This window comes from Solanum lycopersicum, chromosome 1 (genome assembly GCF_036512215.1).
Source record: "Solanum lycopersicum chromosome 1, SLM_r2.1".
Taxonomy (NCBI): Eukaryota; Viridiplantae; Streptophyta; class Magnoliopsida; order Solanales; family Solanaceae; genus Solanum; species Solanum lycopersicum.
This window is the reverse complement of record NC_090800.1, coordinates 2,668,160-2,691,603: the sequence shown is the minus strand read 5'-3', so window position 1 is coordinate 2,691,603 and position 23,444 is coordinate 2,668,160. Positions and strand designations below refer to the sequence as shown.

Here is a 23,444-nt window from a genome sequence, read left to right as displayed (position 1 = left end):
GATAGCATTATTGATTTTTTCGTAAATTTGACGAGGTATTTTATTGTGTTTTTTAAAGATAAATATTACGATTTTTCATTAATATCGAGGAGGAGATTTGAATTTTACGAACTAAATTAACTATAATAATGTATTCCAAGAATAAGAATAATAACATTCTGAATATTATTTCATATGTAAAGTTTGAAAAAGATACTGAATTTCATTTTAAGACTAAAAAATAATGAATCAAAACTCGATAAATTCTCCATTAGGTATGTGGATTATTTCTATATTATAAAGAACATAAATAACTTTGATAATTGATATTAATTCCTAATCACATAACTTTACAATAATTCAGCAAAGTTTCACATAATTTCCTATAGATTATAGTGTTTAACATTGATTCAACCAATGACTATTCATGATTCCATAATTTAATTAATTCATAAAAAAGATAAATAAATTATTTTCGACACAACTTAATGTATACTACATGGCGAAGTATCATTGCAGACTATGTTATCTATTATTTGGCATGCAGCCACATGAAATTAATATTAAGACGAAACTCGATTATCTACTAACATTTTTACTTTATTTGCGATCTTCATAAATCACACTCTTATGTAAAAGGTCATGCCCTTAGTAATCTAAATAATGATTCCCAGTATGTTTGACCTCTCACGCCTCATCGTAAAAGACAGAGAAGTTATTTCTGAACACAACTTAAAATATACTACATGACGGAGTATCATTAGACTATGTTATACATTCTTAGTATGCAACCAGGGGCAGACCCACATAGAGTCCTTCGGGTGCTCAAGCATTCATTAACCTCATCTCGAGATATATATATCTATGTAGAAATTAAGAAGTAATTGTTAAAATTCACATAAATCACCCAATGAACAAATGATCTGACCGGTCCATTGACTCTTGGGTGGATGCTTAAGACTCTTTTAGTGTTTTTAAGTTTAAGTTTGAATCTTATATTTTTGCCTCCGAACTGCCCACAACCTTATTCACCATGTTCAGAGCATCCACAACCTTAAAATCGTAGATCTCGACTACCTACTAACATTTTGACCTTATTTACGTCCTTCACATCCTAAGGTTATGTCCTCGTCTATTTATACGTCATAATCGATCTAATCACCTCTTGCCTCCCCTCGTTCTCAGTATATCTAACCTCTCACACCTCCTTATTGAAATTCCGACACCAATGTATATGACGTGGCGGGATATCATTGGATACTATGTTATACATTCTTTGGTGTGCAATCATCATGAAATTTCAGCCTACTTAGTGAAGAAAATGTGTGTGGACCGAAAACACCTTCTTCATTAGCGATAACTGAAGAAGTTTTCTCGAAGCATTCAACAATGGCGACAATGGCTTCCGTCGCTACTTCAACTTCGAGGATTTCATATCCTATGACGCATTCGTTCAATACAACTTGTAATTTCGCTTCTCCTTTTCGTTCTTCGTTTTCTTCTTTGGCTTGGAAAAAAGTTAGGTTTTCGATTGGGAATCGAGGGAGAAAGTTAGGGTTTCGAAATTGTTCGACATTGAGGATAAGCTGTGGCGGTGGATTGACGGAGATTAAGGAAGATGAGTTTTCCGACGTGGTTTTGAAGTCCGATCGTCCTGTACTTGTGGAGTTCGTAGCTACTTGGTGTGGACCTTGCCGTTTGATTGGTCCTGCCATGGAATCCGTTGCTGAGGTTCTTCTTCTTCGTTTTTTCCCCTGTTATTCGAATTATATTCAATTAAATCTTCGATAGGAATTAGAATAGAAAGTTCGTAGTTTATAATCAGTTAATCATTATATTTCTGTTGAAATTTCTCAATGAAAAATGTTCGGTGACTGTTCCTGCAGTAGTGAAAAAGGAGAAATGTTTAGTGACTGAGAATCAGTTTTCCACCATGCATTTTTGTGAGCTGGTTTGGTGGGAATGAAATAGGAAAAATCATGTTTTCTGATACAAATTTCCCATATGTCTGCAGATATTTTGATTGAATACATGAGAATAGGAAAAATATTCAGTAGCTATTCTCAATATTTCAATGAGAATTTGTTTGCCACCATGCGTTTTTTTTCCATGAATGATCCGATTCGGTGGGAAAACCTTGTTTTGTAACGAAATTCCATTGATTCGCGTTGGGAAATGGGGTGGACAAATCATATTTCTTCTTTTCACAATCTTTATGTTGTGTTATTGGAGTTCTATTCAATCAAACCTTCAATTTCCCCTTGTCAATTTGTTTCTTCAATATGCATGTTAAACTGATGAAAGTGTGTTTGGTGTGAAGGAAAATAACTTCTTTTGTTTGAGTTGATGGTATAAAAAAGCACCTAAACTATTACTCTGTCGCTAGTTTTATACCTTCCTAAACTATCACACCTTTTGCATTAGAAAACACTTCGATGCTAGTTGGGCAAATATTGTTCCCACTTGACAGTATGCACGTGTGTATCAACTTAGTGTCAAGGTGTGTTTTAATACAATTAGAGAGTGATACCTTTGGTAGGTGAATGGAACAATACATACTTAAGGTGTGAAACTCGTGAAAATAGTGTCTTTTTGACCATTAACTCGTTCTTCTTTTGCTGAAAGATCACTTTTGTTGTTTGCTTTAAGACCCTTTTCCTAATTGATGTAGAAGAAATTTGTTCTATTAGAGGTATTTTGTTCCCACTGAAGTGTTGAAGAAATTCTTAAATGAGCATGTTAAACTGATAAAGGGTGTTTGGTATGATGGAAGATATTTGTTTGTTTTTTTTTGGCTAAAAAAATCATTTTCAGGACTTGAAATGATCTGTTTGAGGCCATTTTCTCATTTCATATAGAGTTAAAGATTCATTTTTTTTATCTTTAATGAACATGTTTAACTGATAAAAGGTGTATTTGGTATGAAGGATTTTTTTTTATTTGATAAAAAATCATTTCTGATATTTGCTTAGCTTGATTTATTGAAATGTTCTGATCAAGGCCTTTTTTCCTATCACATAGAGTTAAAGATCCAACTTTTTCTTCAATGAGCATGTTAAACTGCTAAAAGGTGTGTTTGTTATGATGGAATAAATCTTCTTTTTGCTCAAAAATCATTTGTGATATTTGCTTAACTTGAGTTATTGAAATGTTCTCTTCGAGGCTTTTTCCCCATTTAATGTAGAGTTAAAGTCGTAAAGCTATTATGTGTCTGATCCAGTGTCCAAAAGCCTCTAGCCAGAGGATACCGCTGATTGATTGACAGCTCTGTAGTTTAAAATAGAACTTCGAGTGAGGAAAGATTGAGAAATTTTCATGCAGGAGCCAGCGAACGAGTGCTCTTCTCATTTTAGTATAGCTCGTTTTCATTTGAATACATCAGTGTAATGATACATAGTTATGTCTTCTTGTGTTGAATCTTGAATCATTAAGCGATTCCTGTCTCTGGTCTTTCTTTTTCTTGATGTTTGAAGTAAATGCTTTTCCTTAAAACGTCATTTCCTTTACTTTTACCATTCAGGAGTACAAAGAAAAGATCACTGTTGTTAAGATAGATCATGACGCGAGTCCCAAGCTCATAGAAGAGTACAAAGTTTACGGATTGCCAACTTTGATTCTCTTCAAAGATGGAAAGGAAGTCCCAGACAGCAAAAGGGAAGGCGCGATAACAAAAGTTAAACTCAAGGAGTATCTTGATGGACTTCTAAAGACAGTTTCTATCGCGTAATATTCAGGGAAAAGTTCATCCGTTCTGGTATCTTCATCAGTCTATGATCGACAAGAGGCATTTTTCGTCTTGTCGTTGTTGTCTATCCTGTTTTTGCCTATAAATTGATCTGCTTCCTTGATTTAGGTAAGAATAATGAGGATGCATTGTATATTTTAGCTGTATAATGGCGCGAACCTGTTTGGATTTGTATATTTGAGCTGTCTATAAGATGAAAATAATTGTGTATTTTCAGATTTATGTTAATATGGTTTCGTTGAAAGAGAGGATGATCGTATTTATGCATGCATTTACTGACGTGAAATATTTTGTGCATCAGACTGTTCTTTCTATGTTAGCAGTAGTCTCTTTAACTTCAATTATAAGAACATTTCTAATTTATTCAGAAATCTCATGCGCTGGGAGCCTGGGACAGTACATGTTACGACTCCCAAGTTAATGACACGTATTGTCTCTGAATCTTGACCTGCATGAATTCGTCTTTTGAACTATGTTACGTCAAGTCTCACGATCCAAGTTTATGACATGTATGTAGACCTGCATGGATTTGTCTTTCGGGCTATGTCACATCAAGACTCATGACCCAAGTCCATGACACGCACCTAAGCCCGCATGATTGTCTTTCAGGTTGTGTCACATCGAGACCTAGGACCCGTTTGGCCATAGATTTCTCAAGTAATATTCGGAAAAAAAATTTGACAAATAGTGTTTGTCCATATAAATTGTCATTATTTGACAAATGTTTTTGGCAAATGTTCCAAATTCTCAAATGCTAGTTTTTTCTAGTATTTGAGTCAAATCACATTATTTGGGATCTTTTAAAAATTGAAATTTCATATCAATTTTTTGTCTTTTACAAAAACACCATCTATATTAGTTGTTTGGATTATATTACATTTTTTTTTTACGTGAACACCAAAGTAGTGATGAAATATCCAGTGAATATAAAAGTGATGATACAGTTATTGATGAAAATGATGAACAATTGGTTCAGAGTAACAAAGTCATGTACTTTGTCTACTTCACGATGCATGGAATGATGCATGTAGCACTCACTCCAAAACTATCACATTGCTCTAGTGTCATGGACACTACTTGTTATTTGTTGCAACGAAGATTCAATTGACTCGTAATACAAACTTACGTATACTTTGATAGTTTTTGAAACTTATGAGTATAAATTATATTAGTCCGAAAAAGTGAAATATGTTTCTCAAATACTATGACTAAACACATAGTGAAATTTCATCCAAATATTCACCTAAATAATATTTGCCAGAATATTTAAAATTTATGGTCAAACATTAGCTTAGAAGGAGAAGAGTTTTAAAATAAAGATAATTAACTTTTTTTTGAATATCAATATATCATTGTTATAGATTTTTTGAATTGAATATGGTTAATTTTTTTTTTAACTTAAATTGAAAGATAAAAATAAATATATATAATTGAGTGTGGTTAATTTAAGCTTGAGAGCATAATATGATATTGTTTTTTAGAAAATAATATTCAATTTCAAATATATATATAATAAATTTACAATTTGACATGATTAATAATTAATATTATTACTTGCGTATCACACGGATTTATTATTTTATCCACCAAACAATAACTAATATTACTCCCATTTTTCATGCAAATTGGAAATAAATATGCATCTTCATCTCTTTATTTACTAATTACTAATTTCAAATAAAAAATTTAATTAAATTAATATCATCCACAAACATTATACATGGATAAAAATTCACTTTTTTTTTCTTCTTCTTAAAATTCTCTCCATCCTCATATATCCTTAAATTTTTCCCTATTTCGTGGATAATTCATAATTTTCACCTTCTATAAATACCTTATATTATTTTTCAAAATAAACAAGTAAATAAAAGAAACAGAGCAGGCAACAAGTTTGCCGTGCTCATGTAAAACAAGGGAAAATAAATAATATCAAAAGAAAAGGAAAAAAAAATCCAAAGGTCTTTCAAGAAGGAAAAAAAATATTTTATTTGAAATTTATATTTATTAAATTAAAAAAAAAGACCTTTGTTTTCTTATATCCCTTGATAATTATTTTGTGTTATTTACACCACTATCCAATATAAAATTCACTAAAGAATTTGTATAAATTATTTTAAATAACTATTTATTATTTTATTTAAAAAAATTTAGAGATTTTATTTTCGATAAATTCGTAAAAAAGTAAAAAAAAAAAAAAAGGATGGCAGGAGGATTTGCAGTGAGTGGTGGTAGTGGTGATTATGAAGGAAAAGTTACAGCTTTTGTTATTATGACATGTTTGGTTGCAGCCACTGGTGGTTTACTCTTTGGTTATGATATTGGTATTTCAGGTAATATATTTTTATTAATTTTTTTGGTTTTTTTTTATCATCGTTCAGTATAAATATAAAAGATAAACACAACTTTTTTAATGTAAATGTCATTATTATGGACGTTCTTTAATCCCTCTCTTGTCGTACCTTTGCCTATACATTTTTAGTCTTATCAAACAAACCCTTTATCTACTACTGTGATAGTATGTCAGATTTAAGAATAGACAGTAAAACGTCTTTTATAATGGATGTTTTTTGAATCTCTCTCTTGTTATACTTTCGCATATACAATTTTAGCCGTACCAAGGACGTTCTCTATTTACTATCTTGAAAGCATGTCAGATCAAGAATAAGAACAGATAGTAAAATGTCCTTTATTATGAATATTCTTTGAATCCCTCTCTTGTTGTACATTTGTCGGTACATTGTTAGTCGTACCAAATATATCCTCTATATACAACTGTGAAAGTGTGTCAGATCAAGAACAGACAGTAAAACGTTATGTTCTTTGAATTCCTCTCTTGATGTATCTTCGCCTACACATTTTTAGTCATACCAAACACACCCTCTATCTATTATCGTAAAAGTATGTCAGATCAAGAACAGACAATAAAACGTCTTTTATGATTGATGTTCTTCGAATCCGATCTTATCATACCTTTGCCTATACATTTTTAGTCATACCAAATACACCTTCTATCTATTATCGTGAAAGTATGTCAGATCAAGAACAAACGGTAAAACGTCTGTTATAATAGATGTTCTTCGAATCCCTTTCATTTCGTACCTTCGCCTATACATTTTTAGTTGTATCAAACACGCCTTCTATCTACTATTATGAAAGTGTGTCAGATCAAGAGCAGACAGTAAAATGGATGTTCTTTGAATCCCTCTCTTGCCATACCTTCGCCTATACATTTTTAGTCATACCAAACACATCCTCTATCTAGTACCATGAAAGTATGTCAGATCAAGAACAGACTGTAAAATGTCTATATGTTATTGTTGACGATTTTGCTTGAAAAACTGCAGGAGGAGTGACATCTATGGATGAATTTTTACTCAAATTTTTCCCAAATGTGTATCACAAGGAGAAGAACTTGAAAGAAGGAGGAAGCCAATATTGCAAATTCAATGATCATATGTTACAACTCTTTACTTCATCACTCTATTTAGCAGCATTAGTTGCTTCATTTGCAGCTTCAATAACCACGAAAGCATTTGGACGAAAAATCTCTATGCTTATCGGTGGTCTAATTTTCCTAGTAGGCGCGGTCCTGAATGGTGCAGCCATGAACTTGGGTGTACTCATTCTGGGGCGCCTATTACTAGGTGTTGGCATTGGTTATGCCAACCAATCTGTCCCCGTTTACCTATCAGAAATGGCTCCCCCTAAACTTAGAGGGGCGCTCAACGTCTGTTTCCAAATGGCCGTCACACTTGGCATACTCATCGCGAATCTTGTCAATTATGGTACCTCTACCATGAAGAAAAACGGTTGGAGAGTGTCTCTTGTTCTCGCGGCTGTACCTGCTGTTGTAATGACAGTAGGAGCTGTTTTCCTACCAGACACGCCTAATTCATTGATCGACAGAGGGCAAAAAGAGAAGGCAAAGACGATGTTGCAGAAGATTCGTGGTACAAGCAACGTAGACAACGAATTTGAGTATCTTATCATAGCAAGCGACATGTCTAAACAAGTCGAAAATCCATGGGGTAACATTATGAGACCTAGGTATAGACCACAATTAACAATCGCTGTCCTGGTTCCGTTCTTCCAACAACTCACTGGTATCAACGTCATTATGTTCTACGCTCCTGTCCTGTTTAAAACACTTGGATTTGGTGACGGAGCTGCGTTGATGACAGCTGTCATCACCGGACTTGTCAATGTGTTCGCCACACTTATGTCCATATTCACTGTTGATAGATTTGGCAGGAGGCCCTTGTTCCTCGTTGGTGGTACACTCATGCTTATCTGTCAGGTAACAATATCCGCCTACACTAAAATTACTCGTTAATAATTTAGTTCGAAAACAACATGCTAGTTACTAACCCCCCTCCCCCCCCCCCCCACCACACACACAGAGAGTAAAACTGCTCTTCTTATTTATGATTTTCTTATAGGGTGTGCAAAAGGAAAAGTAAACTGATATGTGACTGACAGAGTACTACATAGGAGTTTCACATAAATCCAACAACTTTTGCTCAATCCACTAGATATCTGTAAACATTTGTCTGTTTGTCGATTAACGATCCTATAAACTTCAAATCCTGAATACGTACAACTACATTGAAAGCAGAGTACACTAAGTGAGGACGGATGGACACGTAAACCCAACAACTTTTGCTCAATCCACTAGACATCTTTATTAACCATTTGCCTGTCAATCAATAACCACCATATAAACTTCAAATCCTGAATATGTACAGCAACATTGAAAACACAATACACTAAGTTAGTGACACTAAGTGAGGACATACTTTATCTCAATCCACTACATATCTATAAACATTTGTCTCTCATTCAATAATCACACTATAAATTTGAACACTAAGTGAGGACAAACTTTAGCTCAATCCATGAGATATCTATAACCATTTGTCAGTCAGTCATTAACCATCATATAAACTTCAAATCTTGAATATGTATAGTTACATTTGAAAACACAATACACTAAGTTAGTCAGACTGAGTGAGGACATATTTTATCTCAATCCACTAGATATCGATAACCATTTGTCTCTCAGCCAATAATCACCCTATAAGCTTTAAATCCTGAATATATACAACTACATTGAAAAGCACAATACACTAAGTTAGTGACACTAAGTGAGGACAAACTTTTTCTCTATCATTACATATCTATAAGCATTTGTCTCTCAGTCAATAACCGCTTTATAAACCTCAAATCCTGAATATATACAAATATATTGAAAACAGAATACGCTAAAATTTAGTGACACTAAGTGAGGACGGACTTTTTTCTCAATCCACTACATCTCTATAAACATTTGTCTCTCATTCAATAACCACCCTATAAACATCAAATCCTGAATATGTATAACTACACTAGGTGAGGACAAACTTTAGTTCAATCCACGACATATCTATAAACATTAGTCAGTCAGTTGATATACAACCCTATAAACTTCAAATCCTGACTAAACTAAACTCTGTTTTTTTTTCTTATTGTAGATTGCTGTTGGTTCCATCATAGCTAGTGTATTTGGAGTAGATGGTCTAGGAACATTCAGCAAAGGACTTGGTAACATCACAGTTGCCATCATTTGTGTATATGTAGCAGCATTTGCTTGGTCATGGGGACCCTTAGGTTGGCTTGTTCCTAGTGAAGTTATGCCTATGGAAATTCGATCAGCAGGACAATCGATCAACGTCTCAGTAAACATGTTCTTCACGTTCATCATCGGACAAATATTCCTTACAATGCTCTGTGAAATGAAATTCGGGCTCTTCTTCTTCTTCGGAGGATTCGTGGTGATCATGACATTGTTCATCTTGTTCTTTCTACCTGAAACTAAAGGTATTCCTATCGAAGATGTAACGAGGGTTTGGAAGAGTCATTGGTTTTGGAAAAAGTACATGCCAGCTGACGATAGTACTCATGTTTAGAGATCATGATCATAATATATCGTAGTTAAAATGGATAAGTAAATATTGCTACCATAGATTATGATTCAATTTTATTTTTATTTTTTTTGGTAAATTTCCAATGTTAATAAACTACTACTTATCATATTTTTTTGCTTGCCTGATGCCATTGATATAGTGATTTTTTAGGGGTTTTCCAATGTTATTAATAAGAATCAATTGCAATTTGCAAGTATGATTTACCTTTTCACAAATTGTTTCTTTTTGTATATTTATATATATATTTTTTTAGAGAAAATGTACAAGTACCTACTCAACATATGCCTGAAATCTCAGAGTGTCACGACCCAAAACATGTCGTGAGTGGCACCCACATTTACCCTCCTATGTGAGCGAACCAACCAATTCAAACCCCAACATTTCAACTATAATAAACAGAAAATAATGCGGAAGACTTAAAACTCATTAACGAAATCAATTAACAACTTCTAAAATTTATCAATTACTATCCCCAAAATCTGGAAGTCATCACCACAAGAACATCTATCCTCAACTTACTAAATCTAAGAGTATCTAAGAAGCTAAAATAACTAAACAACTAGTCCATGCCAGAACTTCAAGGCATCAAGACGTGAGGAAAGAGATCCAGTCCAAGCTAGAAACAATAGCTCACCCTGAAATCTGACGTGATGAAGACTGGCTAGAGTTGCGGTTGAGTTGAAGACGACGGTACGTTTGCTGCACCCCACAAATAACAAAGAGAAAACATACAAGTAGGGGTCAGTACAAAACACAAGTACTGAGTAGATATCATCGGCCAACTCAAAATAGAAAGCAATATATATCAGATAATATCATAAAATCAACTAAAATACTCAACAGGTAGCAACAACAAGTACAAGAATCATTGATAAATAACGTCAAGTACACCCATGAGGACTCAAGCCTCCATACCGTACTCATTTGGGAAATAGGTTCATTAAATCTGAGTATATTAGCATAATTCAAGATTCATTCTCTTTACTATCCTGGTGTCGGAACGTGACACTCCGATCCTCCTCATATTATCCTGGTGTCGGAATGTGACACCCGATCCACTACTACTATCCTGGTGTCGGAACGTGACACCCGATCCATTAATACTATCCTGGTGTCGGAACGTGACACCCGATCCATTAATACTATCCTGGTGTCGGAACGTGACACCCGATCCATTAATACTATTCTGGTGTCGGAACGTGACACCCGATCCATTAATACTATCCTGGTGTCGCAACGTGACACCCGATCCATTAATACTATCCTGGTGTCGGAACGTGACACCCGATCTACTAACCTCATTCTTTTAATTCATCAAACCTTCTTTTATACCAAGGCATCATCATTATCAAAGAGGTTTTTAAGGTTTAAGATTCAACAGCCTCATCATGCTAATTCATCACAATTACATAATCACATCATGCAAGCACACAATTAAGCATATAGGAGACTTTACAATACTACCCAACACATATCATTCGCTATTAAGAGTTTTACTATGGAAAAGCATAAACCATAACCTACCTCCACCGAAGAATCGTGATCAAGAAATCTACTTTTCCAATGCTTTGCTTTCCTCTTCGTTTCTCCCTCTCTCGTTCGTTCTCCCTCTCTTTCTGTCTCTTTCTTCTTTTTCCTTATTCAAACTCTTTTTCTTTTACCCTAATTACCATATAATTAAGTATAAGAGATGGTAAAAGTAACCCACTATTTATTCCAAGATTGTCTCCTTTAACCCCCAAGTAATTGAATTATTAACATTAACCCACTAACTTTATAATTTTAAGCAGGAATAGTCCAAAACGCCCCCTTAAAACTTTTAACAGAAATCTGACCCAGTCAGGTTTACGCAGCCTGTGACGGCCCATCGTGCCTGTGACGGCCCGTCGTGCCTGCGACGGTCCGTCCTGCTGCTTCCGTCACAAAGTTCAGAGACTAAATTTCACTAAAGGGTCTGTGACGGTCCGTCGTGCCCACGACGGTCCGTCCTGCCATGTCGTCGCGAAGTTCAGAGAGTTGTTCTCAGTACCCAAATTTTTAGAATCTAAGTGTTTTGGAACGGGACCCCCTCGACGGTCCGTCGTGCCCATGACGGTCCGTCGTGCCCATGACGGTCCGTCGTGGGATCCGTCGACCCAGACAGCTATTACCAGAATTAACTCTACTGCTCAAAACGACTAAAAAGGTCGTTACACAGAGTCACACTTATACTATACTAAAATTCTATTAACCCCTGAACTTATTATATAAATAATTTTCATACCCCTTTTCGACCGACGTGACACTATCTTGTGGGCCCAGTGTGTGTTGATATTTTTTTTAAGCTAGTGTCATGTAGACCGAAAAGGGGTAGAAAATTATTTATAAAATAAGTTCAGGAGGTAATAGGACCTTAGTATAGTATAAGTGTGTCTCTGAGATTTCGAACATAGGTTAAGGGAGTACTTATGCATTTTCTCTTCTTTTTTATATAATAATTCGTGAATACATATACATACATACATACATATATATATATATATATATGTATGTATGTATGTATGATTCAGAAGAATATATGATTGATTCATACATAACGTTCATCAATAAAATATCAAAAACTCATATAATTTTTTGAGTTAACTTTTGTGGTATCAACATGTATATTTAGTATTATTTTTTATTTTTATGTGATATTTTATCGTTTCATGATTAGTTGTTAGTATGTATATTTTTTCCTTTATTCCAAATACATAATATTAGGAGATCCACAAAAATTATTAATTATGCACACAATTAGAAATTGTTCTATTCTTTCATATTAGTTGTTTTTATTTTATAACACTCTTTAAAAGTTAATAAAATAAAAAGAATATTTTTACTAATTTATTTTAACTTTTTTTAATACTTTTTCGATTACTTTTACTTATAATATTTGAATTTAAAATATTCATTAAGAAAATTATGATTGACGTGATTATTTTACAACACTAATTCCTGATAATTGGTGTTTATTATTAAGTCTTAAAAATAATTTGAAGAATAAATAATTAATGTTAAGTATAAAACATGATAAAATATATTTTCTTGATATTAACTCTCGAAATTTGAATCTTTTATATTATATATGAAGGATCGAGCACTCATCAAGTCGTTGGTCTGAATTCAAAATTATAGAACTATAACAATTTGTAACGACCTGTTTAGTCGTTTTGAGCAACAGACTTCAATTCTGGAAAAACTGGCAGAAGCGACGGACCCCACGACGGACCGTCATGGGCACGACGGATCGTCGCAGGGTCTCGTTTCAAAACACTTAGAAAATCTGAAATTGGGTACTGAAAATCGACTCTCTGAACTTCGTAACGGAGTGGCAGGACGGACCGTCACAGGTGTGACGGACCGTCACAGGCCATTCACCCAAAATCAAGTTTCTGAACTATGCGATGGACAGCAGGACGGACCGTCGCAGGCGCGACGGCCCGTCACAGCTTGCGTAATCCCAGTTGGAGTCGGATTTCTGGTTAAGTTTTAAAGGGGCGTTTTGGACTATTCCTGCTATAATTATATATTTCGTGGGTTTATATTAATAACTCAAATTCTTGGGGGTTAAAAGAGGTAACCTTAAGTTAATTAGTAGGGTATTATTGCCATCTTTTATTCTTAATTATATACTAATTAGGGTAAAAGAAAGAGGGTTTGAATAAGAAAATAGAAAGAACAAGAAGGGAGAGAGAGAAACGATCGAGAGAAGAGGAAAGCACCAAGCTTTGAGGATTAACTTGCTTGATTTCAATTCTTCGGTGGAGGTAGGTTATTGTTTTCATGCTTTCATAGTAAACTCTTAATAGAGAATGATATGTATTGATAGTATTGTAAACCCTACTATATGCTTAATTGTATGTTTGCATGAATATGATTATGTGATTGCGATAAGATAAGCATGATGAAACTATTGAATCCCAAATCTTGAAAGAAACTTTAATATACATTATTAATGATGATGCCTTGGTATAGAAGAAGGCTTGATGAATTAAAGTAATGGGATTGATGATGCCTTGGTGTAGAGAAGGCTTGATGAATTTACAGAAGGATATTAGTGGATCGGAGTGTCACGTTCCGACACATAGTATTAGGGGATGGGAGTGTCACGTACCGACACATATAGGGGATCGGGTGTCACGTTCCGACACGTAGAATTAGGGGATCGGAGTGTCACGTACCGACACATATAGGGGATCGGGTGTCACGTTCCGACACGTAGAATTAGGGGATCAAAGTGTCACGTACCGACACATATAGGGGATCGGGTGTCACGAACCGACACGTAGAATTAGGGGATCGGAGTGTCACGTACCGACACAAGAGGAAGAAAGATAATGAATCTTGAAAGATGATAATATACTCAACTTAATAAACTTAATTCCCAAATGAGTACGGTATTGAGGCTTGAGCCCTCATGGATGAACTTGATGGTACTTATTGATGATTATAGTACTTGTTGTTGCTATATGTTGAGTTTTATAGTTGATTAATGATATTACTTGATATATACTGTTCTCTATTTTGAGTTGGCCGATGATATCTACTCAGTACCCGTGGTTTGTACTGACCCCTACTTTTATGTTTTCTTCTTGTTATTTGTGGAGTGCAGCAAACGTTCCGTCATCTTCAACTCAGCAGTGATTCTAGCCAGTCTTCGTCATACCGGATATTCAGGGTGAGCTAATGCTTCTAGCTTGGACTGGGTCTTCTTCTTCAAGTCTTGATGCCTTGAACTTCCGGCACGGACTAGCTTTTACTTGTTTTTGCTTTCTTAGATACTCTTAGTTTAGTAATTTAAAGGTAGATGTTCTTGTGGTGATGACTTCCAAATTTTGGGGATGATGATAATAGTTTTGAATTGTTTTTATTAATGAGTTTAAGTCTTCCGCATTACTTTCTGTTGATATACGTTGAAATGTTAAGGGTTAGATTGGTTGGTTCGCTCACATAGGAGGGTAAGTGTGGGTGCCAGCCGCGGCTCGATTTTGGGTCGTAACAAACTTGGTATCAGAGCATTAGGTTCGTTGGTCTCATCACACAAGAACGAGTCTAGTAGAGTCTTAAGGAACGGTAGGGGGACGCCTTTACTTTTCTTTGAGAGGCTATAAGAATTTAGGAAAATTCCATTCTTTCATTCTTTCTTTCGTGCTACTACTTGAATCCAATTGGTATCTAGGTGATACAAATTGGTATCTGACCATCTTCACTCTCTTTCGCAGATGGTTAGAACTAGAGCAACGACTACGCCAACACCAACACCAGCACCGGCAGGACAGGGTGCGTCTGAGCCAGCCACTAGGGCTGTGGCTCGAGGAAGAGAAACGGCAAGAGGCCGTGGTAGAGGTCGTGGGAGGATGTCCTCTAGAGGAAGAGGACGAGCACCTAGCCCATCTGATACTAGGGCGGTGACTCCTCCACCGACTGAAGAAGTAGTAAGAGAAGGGGAGGATGGGGGAGAATGATTAAGTGCAGAATGAGGAAATGCCACCCCAACCTACCCCAGAGATGATCAATCAGGTTCTGGCTTATCTTAGCGGGTTATCTGATCAGGGCCAGACACCCCTAGTGTTTTCTGCACCAGCACCTCAGGCTCCGGAGGTACAACATGCGGCTACTATGGCTCCCCGCATGGATGTTCCATTGGAAATATGCACATTTCCTCGTCTGACTACAGGGCCTATAATGACAAATGATCAACATGAGCTTTTCAATAAGTTCTTGAAATTGAAACCTCCAGTCTTCAAGGGTGCTGAATCTGAGGATGCCTACGATTTTCTGGTTGATTGTCATGAGCTACTACACAAGATGGGTATAGTAGAACGGTTTGGTGTTGAGTTCGTGAGTTATCAGTTCCAAGGAAACGCCAAAATGTGGTGGCGGTCACATGTAGAGTGTCAACCAACAGAGGCACCACCTATGACTTGGGCCTCATTCTCTAGTCTGTTTATGGAGAAGTATATCCCCCGAACTTTGAGGGATAGGAAAAGGGATGAGTTCTTGAGCCTAGAGCAAGGTAGGATGTCAGTCAATGCATATGAGGCTAAGTTTCGTGCATTATCCCGATATGCCACCCAACTTTGTTTCAGTCCACAAGAGCGGATTCGCCGGTTTGTGAAGGGGTTGAGGTCAGAATTGCGGATTTCGGCCTTACAGATAGAGGCAACGGCAAAATCCTTCCAAGAGGTGGTAGACTTTGTGATAGAAGTGGAAGGAGTGAAGCCAGACGACTTCACCACAACATCGACATCAAAAAGGTTTCGAAAGGGAGGTGAGTTTAATGGTTCTTACACTAGAGGACAGGGTCCGGGAAGTTACTCAGTCCGACCAATTCAGCCTTCACTACAGACTGTAGTTGGGGGGACCACCTCAGACCGGTCAACACTTCTCCGAGAGACCTATGCTTGACTCCAGAGAGTGTTATGGATGTGGGGAGATTGGACATATTAAGAATTGTCCCAAACAAAGTTATAGACCCCCAATAGCTAGAGGTAGAGGTGGTCATGGTAGAGGCCGTTATTCTGGAGGACGTGGTGGTCGAGGTAATGGTGGTCACCAAAATGGCCGAGGTGATGGGCAACCTGGAGCCACTACATCACAACATGGTAGGGGCAACGGGCAGACAAACGAAAAGGCCCATTGTTATGCTTTCCCTGGGAGATCTGAAGCGGGGACATCTGATGCTGTCATCACAAGTAATCTTTCGGTTTGTGATTGCATGGCTTATGTATTGTTTGATCCTGGATCCACGTTTTCTTATGTATCTTCTTCATTTGCTAATGGTCTAAATTTACCTTGTGAATTACTTGACATGCCTATTCGTGTTTCTACTCCGGTGGGTGAGTCTGTGATAGTTGAAAGGGTGTATAGGTCTTGTCTTGTAACTTTTATGGGGAGCAATACTTATGTAGACTTGGTTATCTTAGAAATGGTTGATTTTGATGTAATTCTGGGTATGACTTGGCTTTCTCCGCAATTTGCGATCTTGGATTGTAATGCTAAAATGGTGACGTTAGCCAAGCCTGGGACAGACCCGTTAGTGTGGGAGGGTGACTACACTTCCAATCCGGTGTGTATCATCTCCTTTCTTCGTGCTAAGAAAATGGTTAGTAAAGGGTGTTTAGCTTCCTTGGCACATCTCAAGGATGACACTACTCAAGTACCCTCGATTGAGTCGGTTTCGGTAGTCCGTGAGTTTTTGGATGTGTTCCCTGCAGATCTTCCTGGTATGCCACCAGATAGGGATATTGACTTCTGTATTGATCTTGAACCGGGCACACGCCCCATTTCTATACCCCCTTATAGAATGGCTCCCGCAGAGTTAAGAGAGTTAAAGGCCCAACTTCAAGAGTTGTTGAGCAAAGGCTTCATTAGACCAAGTGCATCTCCTTGGGGTGCCCCGGTTTTGTTTGTGAAGAAGAAGGATGGGAGTTTTCGGATGTGCATAGTCTACAGACAACTGAATAAGGTAACTATTAAGAACAAGTATCCTCTTCCTCGCATTGATGACTTGTTCGATCAACTACAAGGTGCTTGTGTCTTCTCTAAGATTGACTTGGGATCCGGTTATCATCAATTGAAAATACGGGCAACGGATGTGCCAAAGACTGCTTTTCGAACAAGGTATGGGCATTACGAATTTGTGGTGATGTCTTTTGGTCTTACGAATGCCCCTGCTGCGTTCATGAGCTTGATGAACGGGATTTTTAAGCCATATTTGGATCTCTTCGTGATCGTATTTATTGATGATATACTGATATACTCTAAGAGCAAGAAGGAATATGAAGAACATTTGAGAATGGTATAGGAAATGTTGAGGGAGAAAAAGCTTTATGCCAAGTTCTCTAAGTGTGAGTTTTGGCTAGATGCAGTGTCCTTCTTGGGGCACGTGGTTTCTAAGGAAGGAGTGATGGTGGATCCTTCTAAGATTGAAACAGTGAAGAATTGGGTAAGACCCACTAATGTGTCAGAAATAAGGAGCTTTGTTGGGTTAGCTAGCTACTACCGCCGATTTGTCAAGGGATTCTCTTCTATTGCTTCCCAATTGACGAACTTGACTAAGCAGAATGTTTCATTTGTATGGTCGGACGAATGTGAGGAAAGCTTTCAGAAGCTCAAGACTTTGCTGACTACCGCACCTATCCTTACCTTGCCAGTAGAGGGTAAGAACTTCATTGTTTATTGTGATGCATCCTATTCTGGTTTGGGTGCAGTACTAATGCAAGAGAAGAGTGTGATTGTTTATGCTTCAAGGCAATTAAAGGTGCATGAACGTAACTATCCGACCCACGATTTGGAATTGGCTGCGGTAGTGTTTGCATTAAAGCAATGGAGACACTATTTATATGGGGTTAAGTGTGAGGTCTACACGGATCATCGTAGCCTTCAGTATGTCTTTACTCAGAAAGATTTGAACTTAAGACAGAGGAGATGGATGGAGTTACTAAAGGACTACGATATCACTATCTTGTATCATCCGGGAAAAGCGAATGTTGTGGCAGATGCTTTAAGTAGAAAGGCGGGAAGCATGGGAAGTCTAGCTCACTTGCAAGCTTCTAGACGCCCATTGGCTAGAGAGGTTCAGACTTTGGCTAACGACTTGATGAGGTTAGAAGTAAATGAGAAGGGAGGATTGTTGGCTAGCGTGGAGTCAAGATCTTCTTTTCTTGACAAGATTAAGGGAAAACAGTTTGATGATGAGAAACTAAGGCGAATCCAAGATAAAGTATTGCGAGGAGAGGCTAAGGAAGCACAAATCGATGAGGAATGTGTTATGAGAATCAAGGGAAGGGTATGCGTACCCCGAGTTGATGATTTGATCAACACTATTTTGACAGAGGCTCATAGTTCAAGGTATTCTATACATCCGGATGCAACCAAGATGTACCGCGACCTAAAGCAACACTTTTGGTGGAGTAGAATGAAGCGGGATATTGTGGGTTTTATTGCCAAATGCCCAAACTGTCAACAAGTAAAATATGAACACCAAAGGCCCGGAGGAACACTTCAGAGAATGCCCATTCCGGAATAGAAGTGGGAGAGAATTGCAATGGATTTTATGGTTGGTCTTCTGAAGACAATGGGAAAGTTTGATTCTATGTGGGTAATCGTCGATAGGTTAACTAAGTCTGCTCACTTCATTCTGGTCAAGGTGACTTACAATGCAGAGAAGTTAGCCAAACTTTACATCTCGGAAGTGGTGTGATTGCATGGGGTCCCACTATCCATCATATCAGATAGAGGTACGCAGTTTACTTCTAAGTTTTGGAAAACATTGCATGCGGAATTGGGTACTAGGTTGGACCTTAGTACTGCGTTCCATCCTCAGACCGATGGTCAGTCTGAGAGAACGATTCAAGTGTTGGAAGATATGCTTCGTGCATGTGTGATAGAGTTTGGTGGCCATTGGGATAGCTTCTTACCCTTAGCGGAGTTTTCATACAATAATAGCTATCACTCAAGCATTGACATGGCTCCATTTGAAGCATTGTATGGTAGGAGATGTAGGTCTCCCATTGGGTGGTTTGATGCATTTGAAGTTAAACCTTGGGGCACTGACCTTTTGAGGGATTCGATGGAGAAAGTGAAATTTATTCAAGAAAAGCTTCTAGCGGCGCAAAGTAGACAAAAAGAATATGCAGATCGAAAGGTTAGAGACCTAGAGTTCATGGAAGGTGAACAAGTCTTGCTGAAGGTTTCGCCAATGAAAGGGGTGATGCGGTTTGGTAAGCGAGGGAAACTAAGCCCAAGGTATATTGGTCCCTTTGAAGTACTTAAGCGAGTAGGGGAGGTGGCTTATGAGTAAGCCTTGCCTCCAGGGCTGTCCGAAGTGCATCCGGTATTCCATGTGTCTATGTTGAAAAGATATCATGGGGATGGAAATTACATTATCCGTTGGGATTCAGTTTTGCTTGATGAGAACTTGTCTTATGAGGAGGAGCCTGTTGCTATTCTAGATAGAGAAGTTCGCAAGTTGAGGTCAAGAGAGATTGCATCCATCAAGGTGCAATGGAAGAATCGGCCGGTTGAAGAAGCAACTTGGGAGAAGGAGGTCGATATGCGAGAAAGATACCCACATCTGTTTACAGATTCAAGTACTCCTTTTCTCCCTTGTTTTCCTTCTTGTGATCGTTCGGGGACGAACGATGGGTAAATTGGTATCTATTGTAACGACCTGTTTAGTCGTTTTGAGCAACAGACTTCAATTCTGGAAAAACTGGCAGAAGCGACGGACCCCACGACGGACCGTCATGGGCACGACGGACCGTCGCAGGGTCTCGTTTCAAAACACTTAGAAAATCTGAAATTGGGTACTGAAAATCGACTCTCTGAACTTCGTAACGGAGTGGCAGGACGGACCGTCACAGGTGTGACGGACCATCACAGGCCATTCACCCAAAATCAAGTTTCTGAACTATGCGACGGACAGCAGGACGGACCGTCGCAGGCGCGACGGCCCGTCACAGCTTGCGTAATCCCAGTTGGAGTCGGATTTCTGGTTAAGTTTTAAAGGGGCATTTTGGACTATTTCTGCTATAATTATATATTTCGTGAGTTTATATTAATAACTCAAATTCTTGGGGGTTAAAAGAGGTAACCTTAAGTTAATTAGTGGGGTATTATTGCCATCTTTTATTCTTAATTATATACTAATTAGGGTAAAAGAAAGAGGGTTTGAATAAGAAAATAGAAAGAACAAGAAGGGAGAGAGAGAAACGATCGAGAGAAGAGGAAAGCACCAAGCTTTGAGGATTAACTTGCTTGATTTCAATTCTTCGGTGGAGGTAGGTTATGGTTTTCATGCTTTCATAGTAAACTCTTAATAGAGAATGATATGTATTGATAGTATTGTAAACCCTACTATATGCTTAATTGTATGTTTGCATGAATATGATTATGTGATTGCGATAAGATAAGCATGATGAAACTATTGAATCCCAAATTTTGAAAGAAACTTTAATATACATTATTAATGATGATGCCTTGGTATAGAAGAAGGCTTGATGAATTAAAGTAATGGGATTGATGATGCCTTGGTGTAGAGAAGGCTTGATGAATTTACAGAAGGATATTAGTGGATCGGAGTGTCACGTTCCGACACATAGTATTAGGGGATCGGAGTGTCACGTACCGACACATATAGGGGATCGGGTGTCACGTTCCGACACGTAGAATTAGGGGATCGGAGTGTCACGTACCGACACATATAGGGGATCGGGTGTCACGTTCCGACACGTAGAATTAGGGGATCGGAGTGTCACGTACCGACACATATAGGGGATCGGGTGTCATGAACCGACACGTAGAATTAGGGGATCGGAGTGTCACGTACCGACACAAGAGGAAGAAAGATAATGAATCTTGAAAGATGATAATATACTCAACTTAATAAACTTAATTCCCAAATGAGTACGGTATTGAGGCTTGAGCCCTCATGGATGAACTTGATGGTACTTATTGATGATTATAGTACTTGTTGTTGCTACATGTTGAGTTTTATAGTTGATTAATGATATTACTTGATATATACTGTTCTCTATTTTGAGTTGGCTGATGATATCTACTCAGTACCCGTGGTTTGTACTGACCCCTACTTTTATGTTTTCTTCTTGTTATTTGTGGAGTGCAGCAAACGTTCCGTCATCTTCAACTCAGCAGTGATTCTAGCCAGTCTTCGTCATACCGGATATTCAGGGTGAGCTAATGCTTCTAGCTTGGACTGGGTCTTCTTCTTCAAGTCTTGATGCCTTGAACTTCCGGCACGGACTAGCTTTTACTTGTTTTTGCTTTCTTAGATACTCTTAGTTTAGTAATTTAAAGGTAGATGTTCTTGTGGTGATGACTTCCAGATTTTGGGGATGATGATAATGGTTTTGAATTGTTTTTATTAATGAGTTTAAGTCTTCCGCATTACTTTCTGTTGATATACGTTGAAATGTTAAGGGTTAGATTGGTTGGTTCGCTCACATAGGAGGGTAAGTGTGGGTGCCAGTCGCGGCTCGGTTTTGGGTCGTGACACAATTCCTACTTGAATCAATTCAATTATAATTTAATAAATATTATTTAAATTAATTGAATTATAATTCAACAAATTTTATTTAAAATTATTTAATTATAATTATTTCTATCACTAAATCATTTTCTGTCACAGACTTGCCATCCTCTAGTATTTATAGAAGAGGAAGTTTCGCAAATAGTCATTATAATAAACTCAATTATGTTTTATAGTTATAGTTTGTGTATTTATGGTCTGTAACTATCGTTAAGCTATCTCATTTGTATAATTCACAAATTTGTATAATTTGTTGGTTTGACTAATTCGTGTGTATATTTGTATTTTTCAGTTATTTTTATATAAACTTGAAATAACGAATTTATATAATTACAAACATTAGAACTGTAAACAATTATAAATTTATATCATACAAATTTCAAATTATACAAAAGTTATACAAATTATACTATACAAATTCCGGATTATGCAAACGTGCCGAATTATACAAAACTAAAAAGCTGAAGCGCATAGTTATAGCTAAAAGTAGATCGTGAATTGCAATTAAGACAAATTATAACTATATTAACTTATCAACTAGTATATATTTGTTTATATACGTTATTTTTTCTCTAAAGAAAAAAAGTAATTGATTTGACTTTCTTCGTATAATAAATTTTCTCTATAGCATGTGCATATTTGAATGAATGACATTTATTATAAGTGGATTTAATTTTAATAAACATCTTCACTTTTTGGGTAATTGTTAACTTTTATAAATATAGAAACTCATTATTATCATTATTTTAGTTATATGCTTATACATAAGATTTATATTAATGTTAATCAATTAGTGTGATGCTAAAAAGTACTATATATATACTTATGTAATTTTAATTATAGGATAGTTATTTAAGTGAACAATAAACGAGTATCAATCATTAAAATATGCCCTTACATTTACTAATTTCATGTATCGTCCCTAATGACATTTATCTAAATTATATATAAACGTTTATCGAATAACATATTTTGCTTACTTATGAAATACAAAAGAATAAGTAGAAAATCCCCAAAAAAATAATGTTGCAAAATACATTTTTCTCCCTTGTAATTGCTTTTCTCTGTCTCAAATTATCTGTTGTATTCCTTTTATGCGTCTCTTAATTAAGAAAATATTGGTTAAGAGTTTGTTTTTCTTTTTCCTCATTATTTTACCTCTTAAAATATTATTTTTCTTCATTAAATATTCTTCTATTACATGAATATAGTGTTGTGTTGACATGTTTATAACCTTGAAAATAATTACTATTAAAAAAAATAGATGGTAAAAAATATTATCTTGAATTCCTGAAATATAAAATAGTTTAAGATACTTAATTTTTTTAAAAAAATAAAAAATTAAGATATAATATTTCTTTACTAAATATTTACTCTATTGAAAAATTTATTTATGTGTGAACAGTAATACTATATTGAATATATTATTGTGTTGACATGTCTATAATGTTGAAAAAAGGAATTACTACTGAAAAAAAGAGGGAAAGATATATCAACTTAAAATATTAAATAATTTAAGATAAATAATATATAAATAAGAAAAATTACAAATTATAGGTGTGGTATAAGGAATTTTAAATCTTTTCTAGTTTTCTATCACTTTGAATATGATAAACTTTTTTTTAAAAAATGTATTTTATGGTTTTTGGTAAAACCTGTGAAACACATGCAACCTTTTTATATC

The 23,444-nt window shown here is 36.4% G+C and overlaps 2 protein-coding genes across 2 annotated transcripts; both read left to right on the top strand.

The window, feature by feature from the left end:
* Positions 1 to 1,206: 1,206 nt before the first annotated feature.
* Positions 1,207 to 3,968, top strand: LOC101244697 (thioredoxin X, chloroplastic). The gene is made up of 2 exons (XM_004228484.5): positions 1,207 to 1,710; positions 3,500 to 3,968. The coding sequence occupies exons 1-2, from the start codon at positions 1,369 to 1,371 to the stop codon at positions 3,704 to 3,706; spliced, it is 549 nt and encodes a 182-aa protein (XP_004228532.1). The 5' UTR covers positions 1,207 to 1,368; the 3' UTR covers positions 3,707 to 3,968.
* A 1,624-nt stretch (positions 3,969 to 5,592) lies between these two features.
* Positions 5,593 to 9,795, top strand: LOC101244982 (sugar transport protein 10). The gene is made up of 3 exons (XM_004228485.5): positions 5,593 to 6,054; positions 7,069 to 8,021; positions 9,235 to 9,795. The coding sequence occupies exons 1-3, from the start codon at positions 5,925 to 5,927 to the stop codon at positions 9,667 to 9,669; spliced, it is 1,518 nt and encodes a 505-aa protein (XP_004228533.2). The 5' UTR covers positions 5,593 to 5,924; the 3' UTR covers positions 9,670 to 9,795.
* Positions 9,796 to 23,444: the final 13,649 nt, after the last annotated feature.

Coding starts and splice junctions, on each gene's coding strand:
- LOC101244697 (XM_004228484.5), top strand. CDS start 1,369: ATGGCGACAATGGCTTCCGTCGCTACTTCAACTTCGAGGATTTCATAT. Junction 1,711..3,499: donor CCATGGAATCCGTTGCTGAG/GTTCTTCTTCTT, acceptor TTTACCATTCAG/GAGTACAAAGAAAAGATCAC.
- LOC101244982 (XM_004228485.5), top strand. CDS start 5,925: ATGGCAGGAGGATTTGCAGTGAGTGGTGGTAGTGGTGATTATGAAGGA. Junction 6,055..7,068: donor TTATGATATTGGTATTTCAG/GTAATATATTTT, acceptor GAAAAACTGCAG/GAGGAGTGACATCTATGGAT. Junction 8,022..9,234: donor CACTCATGCTTATCTGTCAG/GTAACAATATCC, acceptor TTCTTATTGTAG/ATTGCTGTTGGTTCCATCAT.